Source organism: Triturus cristatus, chromosome 1_1, assembly GCF_964204655.1.
Source record: "Triturus cristatus chromosome 1_1, aTriCri1.1, whole genome shotgun sequence".
Lineage (NCBI taxonomy): Eukaryota > Metazoa > Chordata > Amphibia > Caudata > Salamandridae > Triturus > Triturus cristatus.
This window is the reverse complement of record NC_140579.1, coordinates 1305459873-1305484948: the sequence shown is the minus strand read 5'-3', so window position 1 is coordinate 1305484948 and position 25076 is coordinate 1305459873. Positions and strand designations below refer to the sequence as shown.

General features: G+C 45.5%; 1 protein-coding gene across 7 annotated transcripts in view; it reads left to right on the top strand.

Annotated features, from left to right (window-relative positions):
- The window catches only part of MAGI3 (membrane associated guanylate kinase, WW and PDZ domain containing 3), a 2362625-nt gene that overhangs the window by 1462319 nt on the left and 875230 nt on the right, over positions 1-25076 (top strand). For all 7 annotated transcript variants that reach the window (XM_085653126.1, XM_085653134.1, XM_085653154.1 and 4 more), the window contains one exon: positions 147-204. In XM_085653126.1, the coding sequence (XP_085509252.1) occupies positions 147-204 (58 nt within the window). The remainder of the gene's footprint in view (positions 1-146; positions 205-25076) is intronic.

Sequence of the window (25076 nt, the reverse complement as noted above, 5' to 3'; positions counted from 1 at the left end):
ACATAATTTATATAGTTGACAATAGGATCACATCTAGGGTCATATTTCCATCATAAGTATTTTATTGCTGATAGTTTGATTACATTTTCAGATGTTTTCTTTTTGTCATTAAAATTCCTATTCATTTTTACTCTATTTTATTTCAGAACTACCATATGGCTGGGAAAAGATAGAGGACCCTCAGTATGGAACTTACTATGTTGAGTAAGTGTGGCAGAATATAATCTGAATAATCTTATTTGACCCACTTTTAATGTTGTATTGTCTTTATTCTATGTGCTTGATGATTAACAATTAGTTTAATTCCAGAGTGTTTTCTTTACAGCATCTTTAATTGTTTTCTTTAAGCATCATTTGACTTGCATGATTTCACTCTTTTTCTTCTTTTTTTAAATAATGAACATTATAAAGAAAATCATTGGATGTAAACCAGTGGCATCACCAAGATTTACATAAGTTATAAACACTAGGAGAATATGATATTGTAAATTGTATAAGGTACATATGGAATCCTGCACGGTGTTTGTGATGAAGTAGATTTTACTTGCAATAATGCATTGCACACAACATTCATCATTCCTAAGCAATGTTCACATTGTAACCAAATATAACAGATTGTTTTTTAATTCCCTCACACTTTAGTTAAAACTTTGCAACATTGTCTCTGGAATAATGCCCTATAAGAAACCCCTTTCCTTTGGGGTGATTCCGTCAGGTACTTGAAATTGACATAGTTAGGATTATGTTGGTACAAACACTTGTCAGGGGAGCCTTTGGTAGCATCCCAGTTCTCTGGATTTGTGGTGTTCTGTTTTATATTGTTTTATGTTAAAATTGAATGCCTGTTGCCCTCAAGTGGCTTCCTGGCACCGTAAACACTCACAACCCACTGGAATACACAGAAAGAGGCATGTTGAGGGATGTTCGGTCAACCTTTTAGAGGGGGTCAGCTGTTTAAAAAGGTAGGATGACTATACCAAATTAATTTAGATGCACAATCTCTGTTTGCAGAGCCTTAGAAACTGAAGAAGAGCAGCTGAAGATAACCTGAGTTGGTAGTTTATATGTCTTAAAGTTCATACACAGAAAGTTCCAATGCCATTACCTGCTTTATAAACCATACAAAGAGCCTTTAACATGACCTGTGCCAATGCAGAAATGTCAAAACTGAAGTTGCACGTTCCCAATAGCTAAGGTATAATAATGCATGGGTGGCAGCATTCTGTGTGTGTTGAAGGCACTGTAACAACAACTCGGACATTCCAAGTTAGGTACTGCTGACTAAGTCCATTTGGAAAATGATCACTGCCAGCAGTTCATGAACTTTATTTATAAAGGTCAGCAGATGGAAGATTGCATCTGGCAGCCACAGATGAAAGAAGTATGCTTTTGTAGATAGTAAAAAATATAGACGCACAAGTCTACCACGAGGTGCATATGGATTAGGGTGTGGATCTTGCGCTATATCACGCCACTACTAACCTGGGCATTTTGTTTGTCCTGCACCTGCCACTGTAACCTGTTTCAGAGCTGTAAAGATTCAGCTTATGTAGGATCATCCATTAATTGATTGCCCATTCACAATCACTGAATTTTCCTTGGTTTTTAGATGTGCACTGGCAGAGCTTGGAAAGCATATGGTTGCCATGACACCAGACTCCTAGGACTCAATATGCTGAACTAATAGCGCTAAGAAAGTGTTAAAAAAAATAAACAATAGTGAGTGCAGAGCTCTGAGGGACTCTGTACATGAGTCTTTCTCTATGAGATCTACAAAGTGGTAATGGTGCTTTGTATCCTATGAGGTAGAGAGGATTTCAACCAGTTGAGGGCTATATGTTGTACTCCCACCTGGTTCTACCACCTCAACAAGATAATATGATTAACAATGTTGAATATTGCTTTTAGATCTAAGAGAACCAGGGAGCCCTCTTTTCCAGCATCAAGCCTGGTCATCAAGTATGGACGCGAGTGCCAGTGTCTACATAGGGACAACCTTTGCATATCTTCTTTTGTTATTCAGTACTGAGATAGAAAATGCCTTGCCATAAGGCTTTGCTATGCTATCAATTAACTCTTTGTAGGTTTTTCATTTATTGTTTGTTAAGCATATTTATGTTGCACAGACCTAACCACAAGGGCAGAATAGTGCCTCACAAGAAAGAGGAGCTGCACCGAGGAGGGGGAAACAGAGTGACAATAGTCCAACTACAATGAGGTCCATGTGGGGAGACACCGGGCCCTAAGCAGAGATGCTCGAGTCATATACATAAACCATAAGTAGGTGGGGTCTTCAGGCTGTCATTGATTAATAGGTTGTCATTGAGTCTGTGGTCTTTGAGCTGGGAATATGATTTGAAAAAGTTGGTTCTTTAATTGGAACATAGATTATGTTTCTGAGTGCCTGTGGGAAATTGTGTTACTGGTTGACTGGAGTGTGGGTCCTGGCCAAGCAGCAACCACAATCCGTGTCTGTACTCAACACCCTGGTAGCTTGGCACAGAGCAGTCAGGCTTAACTTAGAGGCAATGTGTAAAGTATGAGTGCAACACTTCAAACAGTAAAACAGTGAAGGCACCACACAAAAAGATCCCACACCAGGTTAGAAAAATGGAGCAAAATGTAATACATAAAATAAGACCAAAACTTCATAAACCAATCCGTAGAACTGGAGTTATAAATTTTTGAAAAATAAGGTGAAAAATAGCAGCTAACAGCATAAAGCGCTAACCGTGGCTATCTGGTTGTGCTGGACCATGTCAAAGTCAAAAGTTCAGGTCAACTTCTATGGAGCTTGGATATAGTCCCATATTAGTCCTGCTAAGGATTACCTTCTCAGGTTTTGTGCCAAGAGTACTGTTTGTGTTGTAGAAGGCCACGAGCAGCAAGGAGAGTGTTGTAGGAGGCTGCCGGTGAGGCGCGAAGAGCAGCTGGGGCAGACTGGAGCTTCAAGTTGGCGCTCCCCCGTGGGTGGTCAATGCTGCGGTGCATAGAGGTGGAGTGGTGGCGCACACTTGATTTTGGTGTGAGCAACGGGTTCTCAGTGTGAGCAGACCAGTTTGCGGTTGCGAAGAGCCCAAAAGCCTGATGTTAAGAGCCCGTTACCCAACTCAAGAGCTCAGGACCTGAAAGACACCACTTTGGGGGGGGGGGGGGTCAGGAATTTGCTGTTGCTAGATCCATGAGCTGTTTGGTGAGCCTTTTATGTCCGTGGGGCTCAGCTGAGCAGACTAGCCCTTGAAGGCACTCTGGAGTCCTGGATTCAAGATGAAGTTGCAGTTCAGCACTGTAGGGTAGTAGCTCCTTCAGAGTAGCAGTCCAGCAGAGTGACAGTCCTTTTAGCAGCACAGCAGTCCTCCTTCCTGGCAGAGTACCCATAGGTCCAGAAGTGTGTGGCTGTCTTGGAGTAGTGCACAAGGCCCTACTGTCAGCGTTACCCAGTTATGTGACCCAGAGACAGTCTGCAGGCTATAAATGGCCAAGGCAGAAAAATTACAAGTTTCTAAAAGTCACATTTTCAGAACTGCAATTTAAAATCCAACTTCACCATAAGTTAGTATTTTAATTTGTAGTTCCAGAGGCACCAAACATAAACTGGTTATCACTTCTCATTTGGAAATTACACGTATAAAATGTAATAAGGCAGCTCCATTGTTATCCTCTGGGAGCAGTAGTGAAAAACTGGTTTAAGAGTTTTTCACTACCAGGACATGTAGAACTTTAAAGTACATGTCCTGCTTTTTAAATACATTGCACCCTGCCCTCTGGGCTATCCAGGACCTACGCAAGGGGTGACTTATATGTATTAAAAAGGAAGGTTTGGGCGTAGCAAAAGCCAGTTCGAAATAGCAGTTCACACTACTCACATGCTCCGCAGTGGCAGGCCTGAGACATGTTTAAAGTGCTACTTAAGTCGGGGGGCAACCAGTTCTGCAGGTCCACTAGTAGCATTTAATTTACAGGCCCTGGGCACATGTAGTGCCACTTTACCAGGGACTTACTAGTAAATTAAATCTGCAGATTGGGTATAAGCTAATCTTACCATGTTTTAGGGCAAGAGCACTTTAGCACTGGTAAAGTTCTCAGAGTCCTAAGGCCTGCAGAAACAGGAGGCCCGGAAGGGAAAAAGTTAGGGTGAAGCCACACCAAGGATGCCAAGGCTAACAGTGCCCTTTACAAAGTAAATAATCCCTTTTGTCTCTTGCTCTTCCCATAAATGCCTTCATTTATACAGATGTAGCAGGCTCAGTGTGTCAATTAATTGACTACCGTGGTTCCGATGTGCCTGTTGGCCTACTATGACTTGCTCAGTGGGCATTTTTAATTCAAACTTCAGGCCTTGGAGACCATTCTTAGTCCTTTGTTGGCACAAAAAATGCCTGTCGATAGAGGAAATTATGAAAGTAGTTTGGACTCAAGGAGAAAGGATCCAAGGATTTGCATTCTGCTTTGCTGGACTGCACAAGTTTAGAAAATCGTGATTTAGCTGAGTGGAGTTAAAAGTGGATTTAAATATAGATTCAGTCCCAGCTCTCTAATGTAAGGATTTTAATGAAAAGATATGATAATCTGAGCTTCTGAATATTTCAGTAAGTTTCATTGTAAGTGTGTCATTTTCAAGAGTTCTTATTCAGAAGCCAGACGTATTAATATAAATCTTTCACTGGCACAGATTTGTCTGCATCCTTTGCTTAAAATGGAGCAGTCCAAGATCTAGGCCCATGCACAGCAAAAGATCGACCTCCCTTTGTTCACTGTTCAGATTCTGGACACCACTAAGAGTAAATCGGAGAAATGTTTTCTTCATTTCATGGAATTACATTCGCATATTTTTTCTGAGAGGGTTTTTGTTTTCAAAACAAGAAATCTTCAAGTATTTTGACCAATGTAACATGGTTTCCCACAGAATTGAAAATGTTGAAATCCCGCTGCACAGCATTTCCGCTCAAATGTGTTCATGTGGTTGTAAATAGTGGGAACTCATCTGACTCCCCACCTGCCTTTTACAAATGAGCTTGCCGTTCTTTGATGTGTTCTTCGGAGATGGCACCATGTTCACTCATGAAGAAAAGTTAAAATTGGTGGAAATCAAAAATCTTGGCTCCACGGGAAAAGGGCCACAGCAAAATAAGTCAGGTTCCTTGTAATGGAGATGACATTTTCATTTTAATGAAAATTTACTCAAAATGCCTCCGTACCACATATCAGTGAATGGCTGCCTCCTGTTGTGTTTTTTCAGTCAGAGCGTGTCTTGTGCCACATCTTTGTTTAAGTTGAACACATAATTTATTTGTCATTGAATACGAACGATAGTAACAACTTGTGTCTTACATAGCACAAATGAAGGCAGATGCATGTCGTTGTGTAACCCTGTAAAGGAGTACACAAAGCAACAATACTCAACTTATCAACCATTATATAATGAAATGCTGAGTCTTGCCTCACAGGATCCAAAATATGGGACCATTAGGCTTTCAGAGGACATATTGCCTCCCCTACTATGTCCTTTATCCATCTTTTCACAATAAGGTATCAGTTTGGAAGTACTGCCACTGGGTTCGGTGCACTGGAATCCAAAAGATTCCTAGCTTTTTATAATAATGCATCTAAAGATGCATATCTGATAGACTTCTAACCGCAGATTTCTTACCTTAGAATTATCCCCAGGCATTAAACTGGATCCGGAAATGTTTCATGATCAGTACCCCTGCGTGCCAGTAGGTGGCGTTGTTTGGCTTTGCATGGCTTTGGCTCTGCATGGAATCGTCGGTGTCATCTGTACCATTAGTGACGTGCGAGTTGCAAATATAGGCTCCCACCCAGCATGCTGACGTCAGTTCTTTTCGCGTGAGGCAATGCTAATCTGGAGAAGAGCTACCCCAAGTAATTTTCTAACTGACCTTTTGTCGAAGATGTTTTGTGACATTGTCTCCCTGTGCGGCAGGGATGTTCACAAGTATGGCTGGTTTTAAACCCTGTTGGCCAGTCACCGGAAGATATCGGTGACTGATCTTGTCTGTCTCTGGTGTCTTGAGAGTGACCACGATGCCAAGACCTACGTTGATTGTCACACCATGCACCCTAAGGCCTTGAGGGAGTGGCCCGACAAGCTCTTTGCTGCTCAACGTTTGATGCCGAGATGTTCTCAATCCCAGTGGAGAGGAAGTTCCCAGGATTGGTTGCAGAGCCATCGATCATCGCCACAGTCCACGTTGTCCAGGTAAGTCCTGAAAAAGGAACAAGAAGTTGAAGAGATCCTCGCCCTCACCCCATTTGTTGAAGTTATCTTGACGCCATTCATCATTTGTTGCGCTTCACAAGGCCTTTTTCATTCATATTTCATTCATTTATCTGATGAGATGAGGGAATGTTGGCATTCAAGGCCTGGCTCTGTGGTTGATCCTGCACCTTGGCTGTCTCTGCGCCCTCCCCGAGTTTCCTGGAGCCTGAGTGACCCCCACCCAACTCAGTGTGATTTATGAGGCTATACATCTCATATGTTTCCAGGCCATCCCCACTGGTGCACCTCAGGCCCCCTACTTTTTCCCGGTGGCAAGTTTGCCTCTGGCGCCCGTCAGGCCCCTTGGATCCATCTACGAAGCATGACCAATGCGGGTCGCGCCATCTCGATGTAACCTGACGCCGGTCCCTCTGCCGATGTCACCGGCGCCGCTGCCCCCATTCTTATCCCCTACTCCGACACTCGCCAGAATGGCTTTGTCAGATGCAGACTCAGGCGCCGTCTGGAGTCACCACCTCCAGGCCGGAGTCTGAGCCCTATTCCTATAGGCTAGGACTTGGGGAAAATTAGGGGGGCATTGGATCTTTATGAAGAACAGCCCCTAGACCCCAATGAGTACAGCTGGTGTGAGGATTTGGAGAATGCCAGTGGACTGGAAAAATCTCCAGATACTGGCTTAGTCTCTTCTCCTACCGTGGCTTTGGAGGAGGGTGCCTCATTTACAGCGGTGGTGAGGAGAGCTGCTGAGGTCCTGAACCTTCAGTTGCCCACTGCGGCTGTCTAGACCAAAGTCTTGATGGAGGTGCTTCAGCCTGGAGCCTTCCCATCAGAACCGCTTCTCCTTTTTAATGAAGCCCTCACATATTGTCTACTCAAGGCCTGGTCCAAACCCTGCTTAGGGGCTCCTGAGAGTAGGACATTAACCTGTTGCCATCACCCCACCACAGGGGACCCCCACTTCCCCACCCAACACCCCACTCTGGAAAGCTTGGGGGCCAATATTCCACTACCAAATTTAATCCTTATGCATTCTCTACCGCTCCACCGGACAGAGAATCTAAAAGGTGAGATATCCTAGGAAAGAAGAGGTTTTCTTCCGCCAGCGGGGGCAGTGCAGTCGGTAAACATCGAATATCTTGTGGGCCGATTCTCCCACTCACTCTGGAACTTGATTGTGCAGTGTCACCTATGGTCTCAGGGGAGGCCCGAGCCATACTCTCCCAAGCTATTGCTGACGGCAGGGACACTGCTAAGTTTGCATACGATGTGGACTGGTTACAACTGACTCACCAGGCAGGGCAGTTTAATCGTCGGTGGCCCTTAGGCGCCTCACCTGGTGGAGAACCACTGGTATTTCAGGTAATGTCCAAGCCTCGCTCATGGACATGCCCTTTGATAGCTCCCACCACTTTGCAGACATAGTGTATTCAGCACCGGGGCACTCTGTTTTCTCTGTTTTAGACACACTCAGAGAGGGACAAGATGCTAATCTTCCACAGGTACTGGTTCTTCTCGACTTATCAGCCGCCTTCGACAAGGTGGACCACACCATCCTTCTCTCCCGTGTCGAGGCGGCTGGTATTGGAGGTTCTGCCCTTACCTGGCTTAGCTCATTCTTGAGCGACCAGTTACAGGCAGTCCATCTGGCGAATTTTTCCTCCGAGGCCCACAAAGTGCGATGCGGTGTCCCTCAGGGCTCTTCTCTTTCCCCCCTTCTTTTTAATTTGTATATTTTTCCGCTTATCTCTGCTTTACAGAGGATGGAGGTCACGGTGTTTAACTACGCCGATGACCTCCAGCTCATTTTTAACCTCTCTGATTCCCCTGATTCTATCCACAACTTCCAGTCGGTGATGGTCTTTATCAGGGATTGGATGAGCTTTAACCATCTTAAGCTCAACCCTGATAAGACCGAGCTTCTACTCACTGGCGGTAAACTCAACCCTTGGTCTCCCATTTTTTGGCCCCCCTCTTTCGGTCCCCCCCCCCCCCCCCCTTCTCCCTCTCCCTCTGTCAAGACACTGGGGATCACCCTCAATCAACAACTCATCCTACACTCTCAGATCAGCATGGTGGTTTCCTCTTGTTTCTTTACTTTGCGGACCATTCGAAAAATGTCACGATTTTTTTCTTTTTCAGCCCTTAAACTGATCCTGATGGCCATGGTTCTCTCCCGCCTAGATTATGGGAATGTCCTATACAACGGTGTCCCTGCGTACGCCATCCGGCGGCTCCAACTGGTGCAGAACCAAGCTGCCCGCCTAGTCTATGGCTTGCCCAAATCTCACCACACCTCTCCCCTTCTAAGATCCCTCCACTGGCTCCCTATTAGAGAAAGGGCCCTCTTTAAGATGGGATGCATTACGTTCCAGGCCCTCGCGGGAACAGCCCCATCTTTCATCATGTCTAAAATTGTACCTTATATCCCCAGCAGACAACTGCGATCTTCCTCTCAGTCCCTCCTGATGGTGCCCAGGTTCAAGAAGAGCAGAACGGGTGGCTCGAAGTTCTCCGTCCTTGCTCCGTATTTTTGGAATTCTCTACCTTTCCAAACGAGATCAACATCATCCTACCTGGAGTTCCGTAGCACCCTGAAAACCTATTTGTTTGCACAAGCTTTTAAAATCTAAACTGCTCCACCCCCCCCCACTCAGGAACCACTCTCCTCAAAAGCGCCATGAAACCGCCGGGTGTACGAGCGCTCAACAAATACTTTTAAATTCAAATTCAAAGACAGCAGAGCCTTTTCCGTGGCCCAGTGTGAACCCCAGTTCGCCTTTTACTCCTTCCGTTGACACAGTAGTGGCTTCCAGCCACGTCTCTAACCGCTCAGCCACCACAGCATGCAAGCTTCCCAGCTCCTGCGTGGCCGAGGACGCTGCGCTCACACAGGCCTCGTGGGTCAGCCAGAGGTTGGGCCAGTCCACCACTCCCTCGGCAGCTGCAGCTTTCAAACCTCTTTACTTTGCCCTCCAAACATCATGGGCATCCAGTGGTAGGCAGGACACTCCATCACCTGCAACACTGGAGGTCTAAAAACATCCAACCACTTGGTTTTCCAGATTGTCAAAAGGGGCTACCCCTCCGTATTGCAAAAGATCTCCAGTGGTAATTAAGGTACCGTGATTGGGTCAGCAGCAGACCGCTCTCCCTTCCCCAACGAGCTCTGACAATAGTGACAGATGCGTCACTCCTGGGGTGGGGCGGCCTTCTGGGAGAGGTGAAGATGAGAGACCTCTGGTCTCCACCGGAATCTGGACTCCACATCAACCTGTTGGAGCTCTTAGCGATCTGATTAGCATTAAAAGTCTTTCTATCTTCCATCAAGGGAAGGCTAGTGCAGGTGTTTTCAAACAACACCGCTGCAATGTAGTACTGGAACAAACAGTGTGGGGTGGGGTTGTGGACTCTCTGTTAAGAGGCACAGCTTCTCTTGACATGGCTGGAATGTCAGGGCATTCTCCTAGTGGTTCAACACCTGGTGGGATCTCTGAATGCCTGAGCTGATGAACTCAGTTGAAGATGCCTAGCAGATCATGAATGGCACCTCTATCCAAAAGTGGTGCAAGATTTCTTTCAGCAGTGAGGAGAACCTTTGTTAGATTTGTTTGACACCCCAAGTACACTCAATGTCAGCACTTCTGTGTGCTGAAGATTGCAAGGCGGCTCTAGCTCGGAGAGAAGCTTTGCATCTCCAGTGGAACTCCAGCCTGTTTTACGCCTTTTCGCCCGTACCATTCCTGAGTTCTCAAGAAGATCAAGAGCAACCAGGCTCAAGTCATCTTTGTGGCTCCGGACTGTGCCCAGAGAGTCTGGTATCCCAAGGTGTTGAGCATGTCCATCGGTCCTCTGATCAGGCTGCCCCTTCAGTATGATCTTTTGACACAGCTGCAGGGGAGGGTCTTTTTCCCAAACCTATCAATGCTGTGATGTAATCTTGGCAGCTCGGCATCCCTCCACCAAGACGGTGTACGCCGGCCATTGGCCGTTGACACACGCTTGTGTGATGGTGTACAGCCAAATAAGTTGACCCCTTATCTTCCCCCAAGCCTTGTTATTTATCCTTACCCTCGCCTAGTAGGGGGTCTGCATTGGGCACTTTAAAGGGTCACGTATCTGCCATCTCTGCTTTTTTGCGGCTGCCAGATCAACCTTCCCTCTTCAGGTCCCCTATTGTAAATAAGTTCCTTAAAGGTCTCCAGTACATGTGTCCTCCAACTCCATTTGTTATGCCTCATGGGACCTTAATTTGGTTCTTACTTTTCTAATGTGCGTTTTCTTTGAGCTGCTTCATATCGGCTATCTTAGGCTTCTCACCATCAAGACCGCCTATCTGGTGGCAATTATTTTTGCCTGGAGGTCTGCCTCATCCCTCTAAAGAAGAGTTGAGACTCCAAAGACTAGACACCAAAAGAGCGTTGTCGTTCTACCTTGACCACACAAAATCATTGCCAGATATGTCAGGGCCAGGAAAGGGAAGGACATGCAGAAACTAACAATCTCCTGATGTATCATACTCTGCATTAAGATCTGTTACTTACTAGCCAAAAAGCAGTCCGTGGAGCGCTTGTTTGCTCATTCCACCAGAGCAAAGGCTGCAACCTCTGCGTTAGTATGCAGAGTTCTGGTCCTGGATATATGCCAGGCAACAACATGTTAACCAAACACTACTGCCTGGGCAGTCAGGTCTGTCGGGATGGGCACTTTGCCCATTCGTCCTGCAGGACATTCTGGTTTAAATCATGTTGGCAGACCCACCTCTGGGAAGGTATTGCTTGGGTAACTGTTCTAAAGTAAGGAATCAGCAGCTAGAAAGCTTTATAAGATAAGCAAGGTACTTATCTTTGGTAACACCTTATCTGGTAGAGACTCTTTCAAGCTGTATATTCCTTACTGACCCACCCATCCTTCCCGCTCTGCAAACGGGTTCCTAGGTATAGGGCTGCTCCCTTTTCAGGGCTCTAATTCTGCACACCAGTGGTCCATATTCTTCATGGCTCCTTATTTCTGGCATGTAAAGTCGGAAAAAGAAACTGACATCAGCACCCTGGGGTGGCTCCTGTATAGGTACCATGCGCTTCCCGTTTGGCGCAGACAACACCACATGGAGCCGAAAAATGCCATCTACCGGTGCACAGCGGTACTGCTCATGAAAAATTTCCAGATCCAGTCTGATGCCTGGGGATAATTCGAAGGTAAGGAATCTATGGCTAGATAGTCTCTACCCGATAAGGCATTACCAAAGATAGCAAATTTCTTTTGCTTAATTCTACCCTCTTATATTCTATTACACTATATTATTGCATTTTTTTTAAATCTTTATTTTTGCAAAGGATTCAAACACAAGATATACAGACAGAAAAGATAACCTGTTACATACTCTTTTGTATACATTTCGTTTTTATAGGGGGATAATATTAATACAGAAAAACAAGAGCAAAAGAGTAACAATAAGAAAAAATAGCTAAGTAATAGACAGTAAGAAGCAAAACAGAAAAATAATTAACACATTAATCCTGAATCATACCATGCCAAATAGCATTACATTTCTGTAGTTCCTTAAGACCTCTGAACTTAGCCAAAGCTTTTTCTCGCTCGAAACTTTCAATAAAAATACTCCACCACTCCATTACATTACATGGCTTTGGAGTGATCCATGCCTGGGCTATAGCTAATCTAGCAGAAACTATGACTATAGTTATTAGAGCCTTCTTCGCTCTATTGACACTGTCTCATAGCTCAGCATTATCTAAGTTGTAGTAAAAGCCACATCCAATCCTAGCCGATTTCTTAATACATTCAAGACCTCTTGCCAAATGGCCACTAGCATAGGGCATGCAGCAAACATATGAATAATATTTACTCCATATTCCCCACATTTAGGACAGCTCGTCCTATTTCTTAAATGCTGAATAGTTATTTGTCCCCATCTAGCAATCTTATCAGGTGTATAATACAGCATACTTATGGTTTTAAATTGTTGAAGCCTTAAATTAATAGACCATGCTGCATCTTTTACTGTAGTAAGTGCTGCCTCTAGGGTTGTACCAGATGTTTCCTCTGTGAGCATTACACTCCATTTTTCAGCTAAGAGATCCATAGGATCCAGTCTTTCCTGACTAAATATTTGATACGCAGCGCAGATTAGTTTTCCCTGAAAGGGTTCATGTAATAAAGGTAATTAATTGGTGGGGTGCCACCACCCTGAGTCCTTGTGATCTCAAAAAATAATCCCCAAGTTGGAGATACTTATAGTAGTGCTGGCGTGGTATAGAAAAATAATCTTTCAGATCTTGAAAAGTACGAAAGCCCTCCAAATCATACATATCTTCCAGTTTATCTACCAGTGTATCTACCCCAAGACTGGCCCAATGTTTAGCTATACTATCCTGGAATATGTCTGGAAGAAGTGGATTATCCCAGAGCGGAAACTTAGTGAAATAGGTCGGTACAGAGATCGTGGTAAAGTAATTAGGGTCCTTTAGTCGATAATGAAATCTACTAGAATCCTGGTTTAGCAAAAGCCTATAGCTAAAATCTTGGTCCTTATTGGAAAGAAGACTACGGAGTCTGCTTGTAAATTAAGCCCGGTAGTATAATTTAAAGTCAGGAAGTGCAAGACCGCCTTGGTTGAATGGATATTTTAAAAACGTAATAACCCGACGTGCCCGCCTATACCCCCAAATAAAACTGCCTACTATCCCATCTAATTTCTTTAAAAACAAATTCGGAAGTTTCAAAGGAATAGACCTAAAAAAATAAAGAAACCTAGGAAGAATTGTCATTTTGACAATATTACATCGTCCAATAATACCAATAGGAAGCTTGTGCCAGTTCTTACGTTTCCTAGCAGTATCATTCAATAGCGCTTCATAGTTTAATTTAATAATGCTTTGCATCTGAGGAGTGACATGAATACCAAGATACGTAGTTTCTGGGCAGTGTCCCTTTATCGGGATTTCTGGTGTATAATTCAGCAAAATCTGAGTTTGACCAATATTCAATTTATAACCAGAAACTGTACCAAATCTTTTAGCCTCGTGATTGATTAATTCTACAGACCAGGCTGGATCTATCAAAGATTGCAATATCATCTGCACAGGTGTTCCGTTTTAGCTCATTAGGTCCACAAGATAATGGCCGAATACCCTCATTCATCATAAGTATTTGGATAAAAGGTTCAAGATATAAGGCAAACAACAAGGGGGATAACGGACAACGCTGTTGTGTACCCCTATTTATCCAAAAAAAACTTAGACTGTAACCCCACATAGCTTAGTTTAGCCTGGGGTGAGCGATAAAGCGCCTTTACCCATGTCAAAAAACTATCAGAGATTCCCATTGCTGAAAGGGTGGGCCATAGATAGGCCCAAGCCACCGATCGAATTTTCTGCGTCCAAGAGTATCATTCCTAGTTTGCCATTAGTTTGCCCAGCCGAATTAAATACCATAATAGCCGTATTAATGTGAGTGGTCGTATCTCTACCTTTAATAAAACCATGCTGCTACTCCGAGACCAATTTTACCATAAATAGAGAAAGACGATTAGCCAGAATCATTGCGAACCATTTGGCATCAACAAATATCGGACGATACGATTCACAGGCTGCAGATGGCTTGTTCTTCTTTAAAATAAAAAACCTATTTGTATTAACCCAAGAAGGAGGAACCGTGCCTGTTTCTCCTATTTCCCTAATAACTCTTACAAACAATGGGGTTAGGATATTTTTAAAAACTTTTTAGAATTCATTCGGGATCTGGTCTTTCACCGTAGCCTTACCCATGGGGAGAGATGCCAAAGCTGACCATATATCCTCTACCAATGTCTCTAGTTCCAAATGGGTAGCATCCTGGGCTGTTAACGGTGATATTTAAGCTTTATCCAAATGTCGAGAAACCTCCCCTAGGTCAACCAGATTTGAGGGAGCATAAAGATCTTCATAAAAGAGAGCAAATTGCTCCAAGATCGCCCTAGCTCCAGTGTGTATCACATTATCCGCACCTTTGATCTCAGCGATCCTGCTTTTAGATTTTTTATCAGCAATTTTATATGCTAGTACTCTTCCCACTTGTTCGCTGCATTCGTACTGTTCAGAGCGAAATTTATTGAAGACAACTGCTGCCCTTTCTTTCCTTAATAACCCCTAATGCCTTCTCCTTTGCTTCTATCAGTTTAAAATAGGTTGAAAATTGGTCCTTATCCTGTCTTACAACAGATTGTGCATGAGAAAGCTCTAAGCCAGTTAAAGTTCCAACGGCCGCCTTAACGTCAGCCTCCTTAACTTTATTTTTAGATAGTATAAATTGCTGAGTAATACCTCTGATGAATGCCTTTATAGAGTCCCAAATCATATAAGAAGAAGCAGTGCCAAGATTAAAGCTCAGAAATTCAGCCAAGAGTTTTCCGACATGTAAAGTATACTCATCATCAGATAGTAAATAGCGTTGGAGCGAAAAAGGCCGCCCTGTCTTAGCAGCCATTGTCGGTTGGATTATTAATAAAATTGGATTACGATCTGAAGTTATTTTAGGACAGATCTCCATCTCTGCTGTATTCAAGACTGCATTACTAACCCAAGCCATATCCAGCCTCGAGTATTGCCTATGTTGGCAGGAGTAAAATGTTAAGCCCGGGGAATCTGGGTATAAAACTCTCCAAGCATCTTGTATATCGTGCAACCTTGCAAGTTCCAATATTGAATTCCGTACTTTCAACATCCTTACAGAAGAGCGTTGAGAAGTTGTGTCTAACGTTTGATTCATAATACAATTGAAATCTCCCATAGCTATTAATGTTCCCAGGAATTCAAGTAAATTAAGCATGCGCATGTTAAAAACCACAGGGCCGTTTATCTTAGGCCCACAGATCACCGCTGAAACATATTTGGTACCATAAATCACTAATTGGGCAATAGCCCACCTTCCCCTCCCATCAGCCATAGCCCGATCGATTTTATACCGCAGAAATGTACTAGCTAGTATAGCCACCCCCCTTATTGACACAGTTTGGGATGAGCAAACAACAGTATTATACCCTAATTGATTAAGTAATGTCCAATCCTTAAACGCAATATGAGTTTCCGTTATCAAAACAAAAGGAGGGAGATACATTATTAACTCTTCGCGAACAAGTTGGCGTTTACGAGTAGCATTCAACCCAGATACTTTCCAACATAGGAATTTGATCACTGCAATTTTATAGCAACAGATTCATTTTGTACAAATTTTCTGAAAGCCCATCGAAAAACCACTCCCCCTAAAGAAAAAAATGTTTTGTTTAAATCCCTTGCTTTTACCCTGTAACCAACGACCCTCTCCCCAGACCCCCCCGTTCTCACCCACCATGTGTCTTGAGAAACGAATCACCCCTCCCTTGTTACTGTTTACAAGACAGCATTTTAGGAAGTTCAGCTGCAGAGTGCCCCGATAGAAAAACCCAAAAATATTTTCCCCCAAGGCATGCAGGCATGTGGAATGACAGAGTATGCAAAACGAAAATTACCATCTCCAATTAACTATGCCAGAGAGGAGAGAGAAGATGCACAAAATATACAGAAACGTTCAAATTATTTCCCAGGCTCCTGTCGCCAAGACTTAAAAAGTTCCTGAGCGTCCTGCTCTGAGAATGCCAGCTTAGTGGAACCATCCTTTATGATTTTTAGACGCCCAAACTCCTGATGAAAGACCTGTGCCCCAGCTGCCTTCAGTAGATCAATGAGTTGCCGAAGTTTCCAACGGCGATCCATAGTGTCCTTGCAAAAGTCTGATCTGACAGACATTGAGAAAGACTCCGTACGTACTGGAGTAGTAGGCCTGGCTTTGATGGAGATCGCTTGCCGTAGTAAAAAATTGCCTAGACCGATTAGAATGGGTCTAGGAAAACAGCCAGGGGGTTTGTTAGTAATCAGTGGTAATCTATGAGCCCGTTGGATTTGGCTTATTAACCACATATGTTCGGCAATCCATCCCTTCCGTTCCTTCTGGCACCCCAAACACTCGCAGATTATTACGTCGTTGTCGATTTTCCAGATCTTCGACCTTTATCTGCATAGATCTTATTTGAGTTTCATGTGTATCCGTGCGTTTCAATATTTGGCTCATATGGTCTTCGGTATCAGCTACCCTGTGCTGAAGCTCAGTGATATCAGAAGTAATAGAAGCTATCTGATTTTTCACCTCTGACAAGGTGAGCCTAATAGAGCTATCAGCTCTAGCCTGAACGTAGTACACCTGAGCTTCTGCCCTCTGTTTGTAGTATCTTAAGGATTTCTTGCAGCGAGGTTTGTTCAGCTGGCTGGCTAGAGCCATCAGTCTGATCCGTCAGATCCTCTTGATTAGCTTGCACACCTGGCGAAGGTATTGAGAAAGGGCGCATCGATGATCGTCTCTGACTGCTGATATCCCTGGTATCCTTACTACAAGCACCAGCACAATCCTTGCCTTGCCCCCTCCATACTACTGAGGGAGCTGGAAGAACCTGAGCAGTTAGAGGGAGCAGCTCGGGCTTGAGCTGGATAAGCGCGAAATCATTCTCTTCACCTCGCCCTTCTTTGCAACCCACTTTCGAAGTGGACTGCTGGTTGTCACAGATTTGGTAGATTTAAGAGAAGTGTCACATTGCCTGAGTCTTCTTTTAGTTCTGTCTCTGAACTCTTGATTTAACGGTCCCTTTATTCTGTTTGTTCATCTGAGGTCCCTCCTCACCATACTCCATAATAGATTCATCACAACTAACTGTAATCCATTCATTACTGGCAGGAATTACATCTTGCGACCCTTTCTGAATCCCAGAGTTGGTTTCCAAAATAACCGCACCTCCAGCATATAAAGAACTAGCACTTTGTCCCAGGGTTTGGGGAGCAGCTATCTTATTATACTCACTAGTTTTAACAGCACCGGAATCCCCGCCCTCAAACATTTCCTCTTCTTTTTTTAAATCTACACCATGGCCATCAGCGCAAAAAGATGTCGTCGCAGGTTAATTATGCAGAGGCTGCGAAAGCTGAAGAGGTTGTGGCAATTGAACAACACAAAAGACCTCAGAATTTAAGGCAGGAAAATGTGAGGCAGACACAGTCAGATTCTCCCTTGAGACTATTGATACAGTTTCTTCCATAGATTTAGATACACTTGTATCCGTCTGTATCTTTTCCCCCGCAGGTGGTGACACTGCCTCGATTAGTGCACTCACCATGTCCGACTCTGGAGGATAGGTAGCTGCACCCCTTGGGTTAATCACAGAAGAATCCTTTCCGGATTGTAATACTTTTAAAATGGAACGACCTGTAAGGGTTCTCAGAATCTTCTGCAGGAGCGTCCGGAATTTGAAGAGTAAGTCTCCGTCTTCCCCTACGGCCTTCCGTCTCTATCAAACCCTAGAGAACCGGATGACACGCCAGGGGAAAACAGGGTAACAAAACAAGGGAAGGAGGGTGTGACTTCAGTGGTAGGGCTGTGGTGAAACCAAGGAGGTAGCTCTTCTCTGGACGCTGCAATAGAAAAGGCCTAATCACTCTTCCTTATCTCCTCATGCACTGCAAACCATACACATTACCAAGCCCACCTACCGCTGGGGTCCTGTCTTCTTGTATGATGGTGGGGCACCTCTATTGGGAAGGACAGGGACTCAGGAGAGGGCAGGCGTAGAATAAGCAGGCCAAGAGTTCCTATACCACATGAAGGAAACAATTCAGAGGGTATTCTTTAACTGTAACATCAATTTCACCATATGCTTTCTTATAGATCTATCACTCACTAATGGTAACATACATCCCTTCCTTGAATTTTCCAATGACAGATTACAAGGCGAATATATTCAGATGTAGGTCAAGACCTGGTGGGAAAAAACAGAGCGATAACTATTACTTCCACTCACTATATAAAGCGACCATAAGCACACAAGAAAGGAGGAGCGCACAGCGCTGTTACCGTGTTTCAGTCGTACACCGGCCCTTGAATCGTGGTCCACGCTAGCGTCCCCTTTGAGTTACTAAAGTCTTCTGTCTCAGAGGAGACTAACACCACGGCAAAAGGAGTAGGGATAGAGCTGGACTGGGAAGATGCGGGAGTAAATGGTGTGCGGCTCCAGCAGCAAGCCAGGTGCTGTCGGGACGCGATGATCCAGTAGTGAAAGGAAACAGTAATGTAGGCTATCGGGTGATGTGACGAGTGGCCCCGTGAATTCCTAAACCCTCAATCACTGAGCGGGGACTTGAGGAATGAACGGAGTGGGGAGGACACGGCGATTGAGAGAAATAACAAGAAGGCAGACATACATAACACCGCCACCCAGGAGTGAGCGCCACTACAAAGGAGCAGCACAAGGATAGGGAAAGGACTTGCACTCACACGAAATGCCGCCACACGTGACGGAAGTCAAATACACGCAAAGCAAAAGCGAGCCGCAAAGGTGTAGAAGGGCTCGATGCTACAATTACTTGGCGTCTTTGCAAACACGCCAGATACTCGGGCAGAACCCGCGAAGGTTCAAACTCCAAGTTACACAACTCCGGAAACAGGAAATCTCTCTCTCCGGAAGTCAGGCACACGGAACACGGACAAAACCAGGACTCCAAGCTAGAACGCTAAGCGCGTTCGTACGCGCCCAGTATCCTTATATACTGGATCGTCTATTGATCCGAGTCACGGGGCATGACACGACCTACCCGTGAAGCAGATTGCGTTGGGTCAGCTTATTCTCCTTTCTCCTCTCCTCCCTCATTGGCATTCTCAACAGCCCCTGTGCTTGCCAATACTGCTGCCGCGCGAGCAACAGCGTGCCCTCCCTTCAAGGGGTTCGCTTTTGGTGGGCCCATAGTCCGTAATTTGCAGAAAAGAAGACCAGCAGACAAATTATAGTGCCGCTGAGAGAGCAGTAGACAAGAGCGCCCGGAATGGTCAGCGGCAAGCAGCAAAACCTGAAGTGGAAACCGGTCAGCCAACAGGATCATACGGGCAGCCCACAATATCCTCAAATGTAGAAACAAATCCAAAAACGAATCTCCCGCCTCGTTTTATCCGTCTGTATTCAGCCCATCAACATTCCAAGAGCCCAGCAGCCCGCTCATCCGCTGGTCCACTGCATCGCTCGACTTCTCCCTTCAATCGCGGGAAAAGTCAGTGCGGTGCGGAACAAAGCAGAAGGGCTGGTAGCAGGTAAAGCATCTCTTTTTCTTGGGCTTGTCCGATTATAAACCCCTTGTGTATTTCCTCGCGTTCTCCTTTTGATTAGGTTGTACCACGGCTGTCATCACCACCGTCTGCATGCCTTTAAGCCGATAAGTTTCACAGGGGAACTTCGCAGCGACTTCCCAGCGGTGGCGTCAGTCTGCCATCTTCCTTCCTCGGGTCATTAGTGCATTTAAATAGCGCTTAAATAGCGCTTACTTTCCCAAACGAGGGGCTGAAGTGCTTTATTTATAGTCTTATCCTTTGCTCCATTTATTGAGTGTCATTTATATTTTCGTTGTCGCCAATTCAGTCTATTAGGCTTTGTGCGGATGTTAATGCATGTGAACCAGCTAAAAAATGTATTAAGGAACAGAATAAAACAACAAAAGATATGAAGTGCCTGCACTTGATCGCAAATTCCAGATGACATTTTTTGAAAGTTGGTGTGTGATACCCAAAACACAGAAAGCTATTAAGAGCAACTCTGTTTGTTGGTCTCAGCTTATCCTCTACAAGAATTGTGCATATATGTTTGTGCTAATTAAGGAGGAGCTGGATATTTGGGTAGGAAAGGATTGCAAAATTCTTCTCTTTCCATACACAGAAAAAACTACTCGTGCTGTTGTTTAGCACCACCGCTGTGTCGCGTCATAAGGAATCCTTTACCTCGCCTTATGGAAGTTGTAGGCCACTCATCTCCCTGTTGGAATTTAGTTAATTTTTTCCACTTTTGTTAGCAAGTGTCCGCTCACTGTGCCTTACCACCTTCATAATGGAGTGCACTTTAAATAGATTATATCCTAGATACTTGAACTTAACACATGAGGCACCAGTCGGTCTATTCCCAGATTCCCAGATTTGATGGACTGATGACTTGGTTTGTGACTGGGACTTGACTAAAACCTATTAATAGTCTCACCATACCACCTAGAATCAGTCAACAGGAGCATTTAGCCGTGGCCACCACGCTCATTACAATGATCCCACAGAACAGTGACTGTTGACAGTCAGCTCTACTCCTTCCGCAGCTCAAGGTGAAAGACACAGTGCCAGTTCATGACAGGCAGCCTTAGCAGCCTTAGCTGTCCGTAGATCACCATGTTTTTTTGCGAATTTATGGAAGTATTAATTGTATTGAATGAGTTCCGGCAAAAGTTCTTGCTACTTTTTTAGGCTGTAGTGAGTTTGTCTCCATGCATCTGCATAAACGGTGCCTTAGCCACAGTATAGGTAAATCTATCTACCACAGATTAATAGAAGACAGAAAGCTGTGAAAAGGATAGTACTCTATCCCTTACTGTAGGTCTGACTCAGAGGAGTCTGGTGAGACGAGGACAGTGGTGGACTTTATCTGAAGCATATGTGACTCAACTCCACTTTCTCATCAGTCAGAAACGTGATCAGTAGTCTACTGTATTTAACCATTTTTTTTTATTTATCATTAAATCTATTTGCCTAAATGTGTTTTGACAACTGAACATAGCGTTGACTTTACTGTTATATAACTGAATCAGTTTTGTAGGTGCTGTGTTAGGGGTTTAGGTCCCAATGTACAAAGACCCATTTTCACACAAGGGATGTGCAGTTTGCACACTGACTGCTTTGAAAATTGCAATGCATTTTGCGATGCAACTTATCTAGTAATAAGTCCCATCTCAAATGGTCAATTCGCAGGAGATCACAAAACAACCTACCAAATTAATATAAATTAGTTAGTTGGCAATTTGCAATTCCCTGTGAATGGCTGAAGTGCAATTATGGAGGTTTAGAGAAAAGAGGCCGACATCTGTCCCTGCATTTGCTTTCCTAATCAGAAAGTATTTGTTACTCCAGAATTGGAACTTTCATAGATTCCCATAGCTTGTATCATTCCCCGTCGTCGGAATGAGAGCCTCGGTAAATAAAAAATACCATAGCAGTAGGTACAAAAGAGAAAGAAAGGCTTAGACCTCATCTCATATTGTAGCATATCCATCTTTTTGTAAAAGAGACCAAAATAATACAACAACCAATCAGATTAGCCTCACCCCATTGTACCCTCCTGAGAGAACCTCAGAGTCTCAGATTTTCTACCGCATGTTGTGCAAGGGAGTCTCCACTGAGCTCTGCTCAGATTTCTCTTCAACTTCTGTGTTTTTCAACTGTTTTCTCTTAAGCGTTCTTCAGGATGTCTGACAAGGAGAAACAGGCTTTATTCAAAGCCTGTGCTACTTGTTCAAAGAAGAGGCTTTATGTGGAGGACAAACATAAGGACTGTATTTATTGTTTGTACCCTGACCACAAAGCCACCGACTGCAAGATCTGTCGTACCTTCTCTTCAAAGACCTTGAGCGACCGTGAGGGACATTTGCTCACCTGGTTGCAAAAGTTAAAGTCAAGGAAAGACCCAGTATCGAGTGACAGTGATGATGCCTCCTCTGCGACATCTTCGAGGAGATCTCAAAAAAGGGGTAGGTCTTCACCTTCAACTTCTGACCCCCCCTGCCAAAGCCTTGCAAAAGACCTCTGATAGGTCTGACAGGCGCAGTCCCATCAAATATCCTCACCGAGGTGTAAAGGAGAGGGAATGACTGGTTTCTGAGGCACATTCTATTAAGAAGGCGAGTCATGGGCCTTCGGTTTCACCTCCCACCTTCTTAGAAGCCAAGACTGTTAAAAAACAAAAACAGCTTCCGTCCTGCCTGAGGGGAAAGCTGACAAGAAAATCCGCCCGTCGACGATGACAGCATCAGATACATCGATGACGGCGTCGAAGAATCCATCGATGTCGATTTCAGCTCCGTCGACGGGCTCGTTGACGAGAGCTTCGTCGTCTCCAGTACCTTCGTTGACGACGACTTAGTCGACGCTGCAACCTAAGGTTCAAGTTTCCATGTCGTCGACGGTGATGACTACCTCGACGTCGATGAGTATGATGACGAGGATGGTGACGTCGACGACGACATCATCTACAGCTTCCAGCATAATACTGATGACGGTCTCGACGACGATTCCGTCGACGATCACTCCTTCGTCGACGATGGTTCCGCCATCGCCGACCTCATCGACAATTTAAAGTGTGGCAATTTCAGTAAAAAGATGCCAGATTACACCGGAGATGACTTCTCCACGTAGAGTGACATCACTACCTCCAGCACGCCTTTTGGAGGAGGAATTTTCAGATGAAGATGAGGGACTTTACGGGGATGCATATAGTCCATCCCAATTACATGTCCAATATCAGGATTCTGAGGACTACTATATAGATCAAGGACAATTTCTGCCGCACCCTAGGCAGGAACAGTCGCAGCAGGGCATGATGGCTATGCCGTCTTCCCTCATTGCTGATCTACAATTCATGTTGCTGGATTATAGGAAAAGATTTCCATCTCAATCTTCTGGTCAACAGTTGGTGCAAGTGCCTCCACCTCAATCTTCTGCTCCTGTTCCTCCTCTGCTTCCACAAGCTCTGGTTCCGGATCCAATGGAACCTCAACAATATTTAGTCACAGTTCATGATGACTCATCGGATGATGACCAGGACACAGTCTCAGTCCCAGATTCAGATAGGGAATGGGATGACTATATAATTCCGGATCCCGCTTCTCCATCTCCGGACCCTGCGGATTCTCCTCCAGCAGATATAGGGGGCTTCCACAATTTAATGGAAAGAGCATCCAAACGTTTCGATCTTTCCCATACCATCAGTTCAGTTGGAATGTTTTCTTTATGATTTTAAAGAGCCTTATAAACAGTCTGTCCGTTCTATCCCAATTGTGGGCCATGTCTGGGATGAGGGGATAAAAGTAATGAAATCTCCAGCTACCATCATGCCTCTTCTTCCTTGACTGGAGAAAAAGTACAAAGCTCCGGAAGATAGCCCTGCTTGTCTGGTTAGCCAACCGAAACCGGACTCTGTAATTTCTCAAGCGGCCCAAAGGAAGCCAAAGAATCCGTCGGCGCCCCTTACCACACCACCGGATAAGGAGGGTAGGCGCCTTGATAATGTGGGTAAGAGGTTCTCCTCTATGTCCAGCCTCCTGGTCAGGGTGGCTAATGCCTTGGCGATTCTGGGAAGGATATGATCGCCAGATGTGGTGCGACTTATCTCCGTATTTGGACCAGCTACCTGAGGGATCGAAGGCTGACGCAAAGAAAATCCTGGAGGAAGGAGAGCGTTCTTCTTCGGAAATTATAGATTGCGCAATGGACATTGCTACCACTGCTTTCCGCTCTTTGGCAGGTGCGGCAGTCCTTAGACTGCAGGGCTGGCTTCAGGCCACCTGGTTTCGCCCGAAAGTCCAAAATAAAATCCTAGTTCTGCCGTTCGATGGTGAGATGCTTTTTGGAAAGCATGTGGACGATGCGCTGCAGGAGATAAAAAAGGACACTAAAACAGCGAAGTCCCTTGGGACATTGCAATACCGCAAAGTACCTTTCCGTGGTGCGAGAGGAAGAGGTTTTTCTTCATATAAAGGTGGATACCAGCAGCAGCGCTATTCCTCCTATTCGCAACAATCTCAGTCTTACAGGCCCCAGTATTCTCAAAGACAGGGCCAATTGTCGTCTTTCTCTCGCCAACCCTCTAGAGGACGACAAGGGCGCCAGGGGAGAGATTCCTCTAAGCGCCAATAGCGGCTTCCCGGCTCTGTCTACTGTTCCTTCGCCCCCTGTGACACCAGTGGGGGGGCAGGATATCACATCTGAAAGAAACACGTTAGTTAGATTCCTCACCTTAGAATATCCCCAGGCGTCAGGCTGGATCCGGAAAGATTTTTGTAGCAATACCCCTTGCGCGTCGGTAGGCGTCGTCTGCGGCTCCGCATCCGTCATCGGCGTCGTGCGCCGGAATGATGTCGCCCTCGCGCGCTGACGTCAGTTCTTCTTTTTTCCGCGCCAGTAAGCGCCGATCCGGGAAGAGCTTACCCCTAGTCATTTTTTGACTAACTTTTTTGACTTCTTTTGGTCTATCGACTCAACTCTGGTGCCGGTAGGATGCCTAGTTTCAAGGCCTGTGACGCCTGTCATCGCCTGATGTCGGTGACGGATCACCATCGCCGGTGCCTTTATTGCCTGGGGGCCGACCATGGCGCGGAGTCGTGCCTCGATTGCCAGGCCTTGACATCGAAAGCTAGGCGGGAGCGGTCCCGTAAGCTTCTCGAGCTTCGGCACTCGGCTCCGCGCCGCTCTCGGTCCCGGTCCAGGAGGAGGTCCAAGGACCGATCGCGGAGCCGCAGCCATCGTCATCGCTCGTCGGGGTCTTCGGGTAAGTCGAAGCACTCCAAGAAGTCCAAGAGACGACATCGCTCTTCGGACTCCCCTTGCCAGTCGCGCGACTCGGCTGAGGGTCAGGGTGGTCCCACCCCCGCGGCTCCGTCGGAGCCGCAGGAGCCGCATCTGTCCCCATACTCGCCGGTTCCTGAGACTGACGCGACTCCGGCGGAGGTCAGTGCCTTCCTCTCGGCCATGAGGGGCCTGGCTCCGCCGTCGACGCCTGTAGCCTTCGGCCCCGCAGGTTCTGCTGGGCGACCTCGCGTGCCGGCGACTCCGGCCCCGGCGCCGTTGACGGCTCTGGCCCGACGCCGCAGGTCCCCGAGGGAACCAGGCCTGGAACTCGGTCGGCGCCGGTCGACCTCACGACGACTCCTCCGCCGGCGCCGACACCGGTTCCACCTCCGGCGCCGTC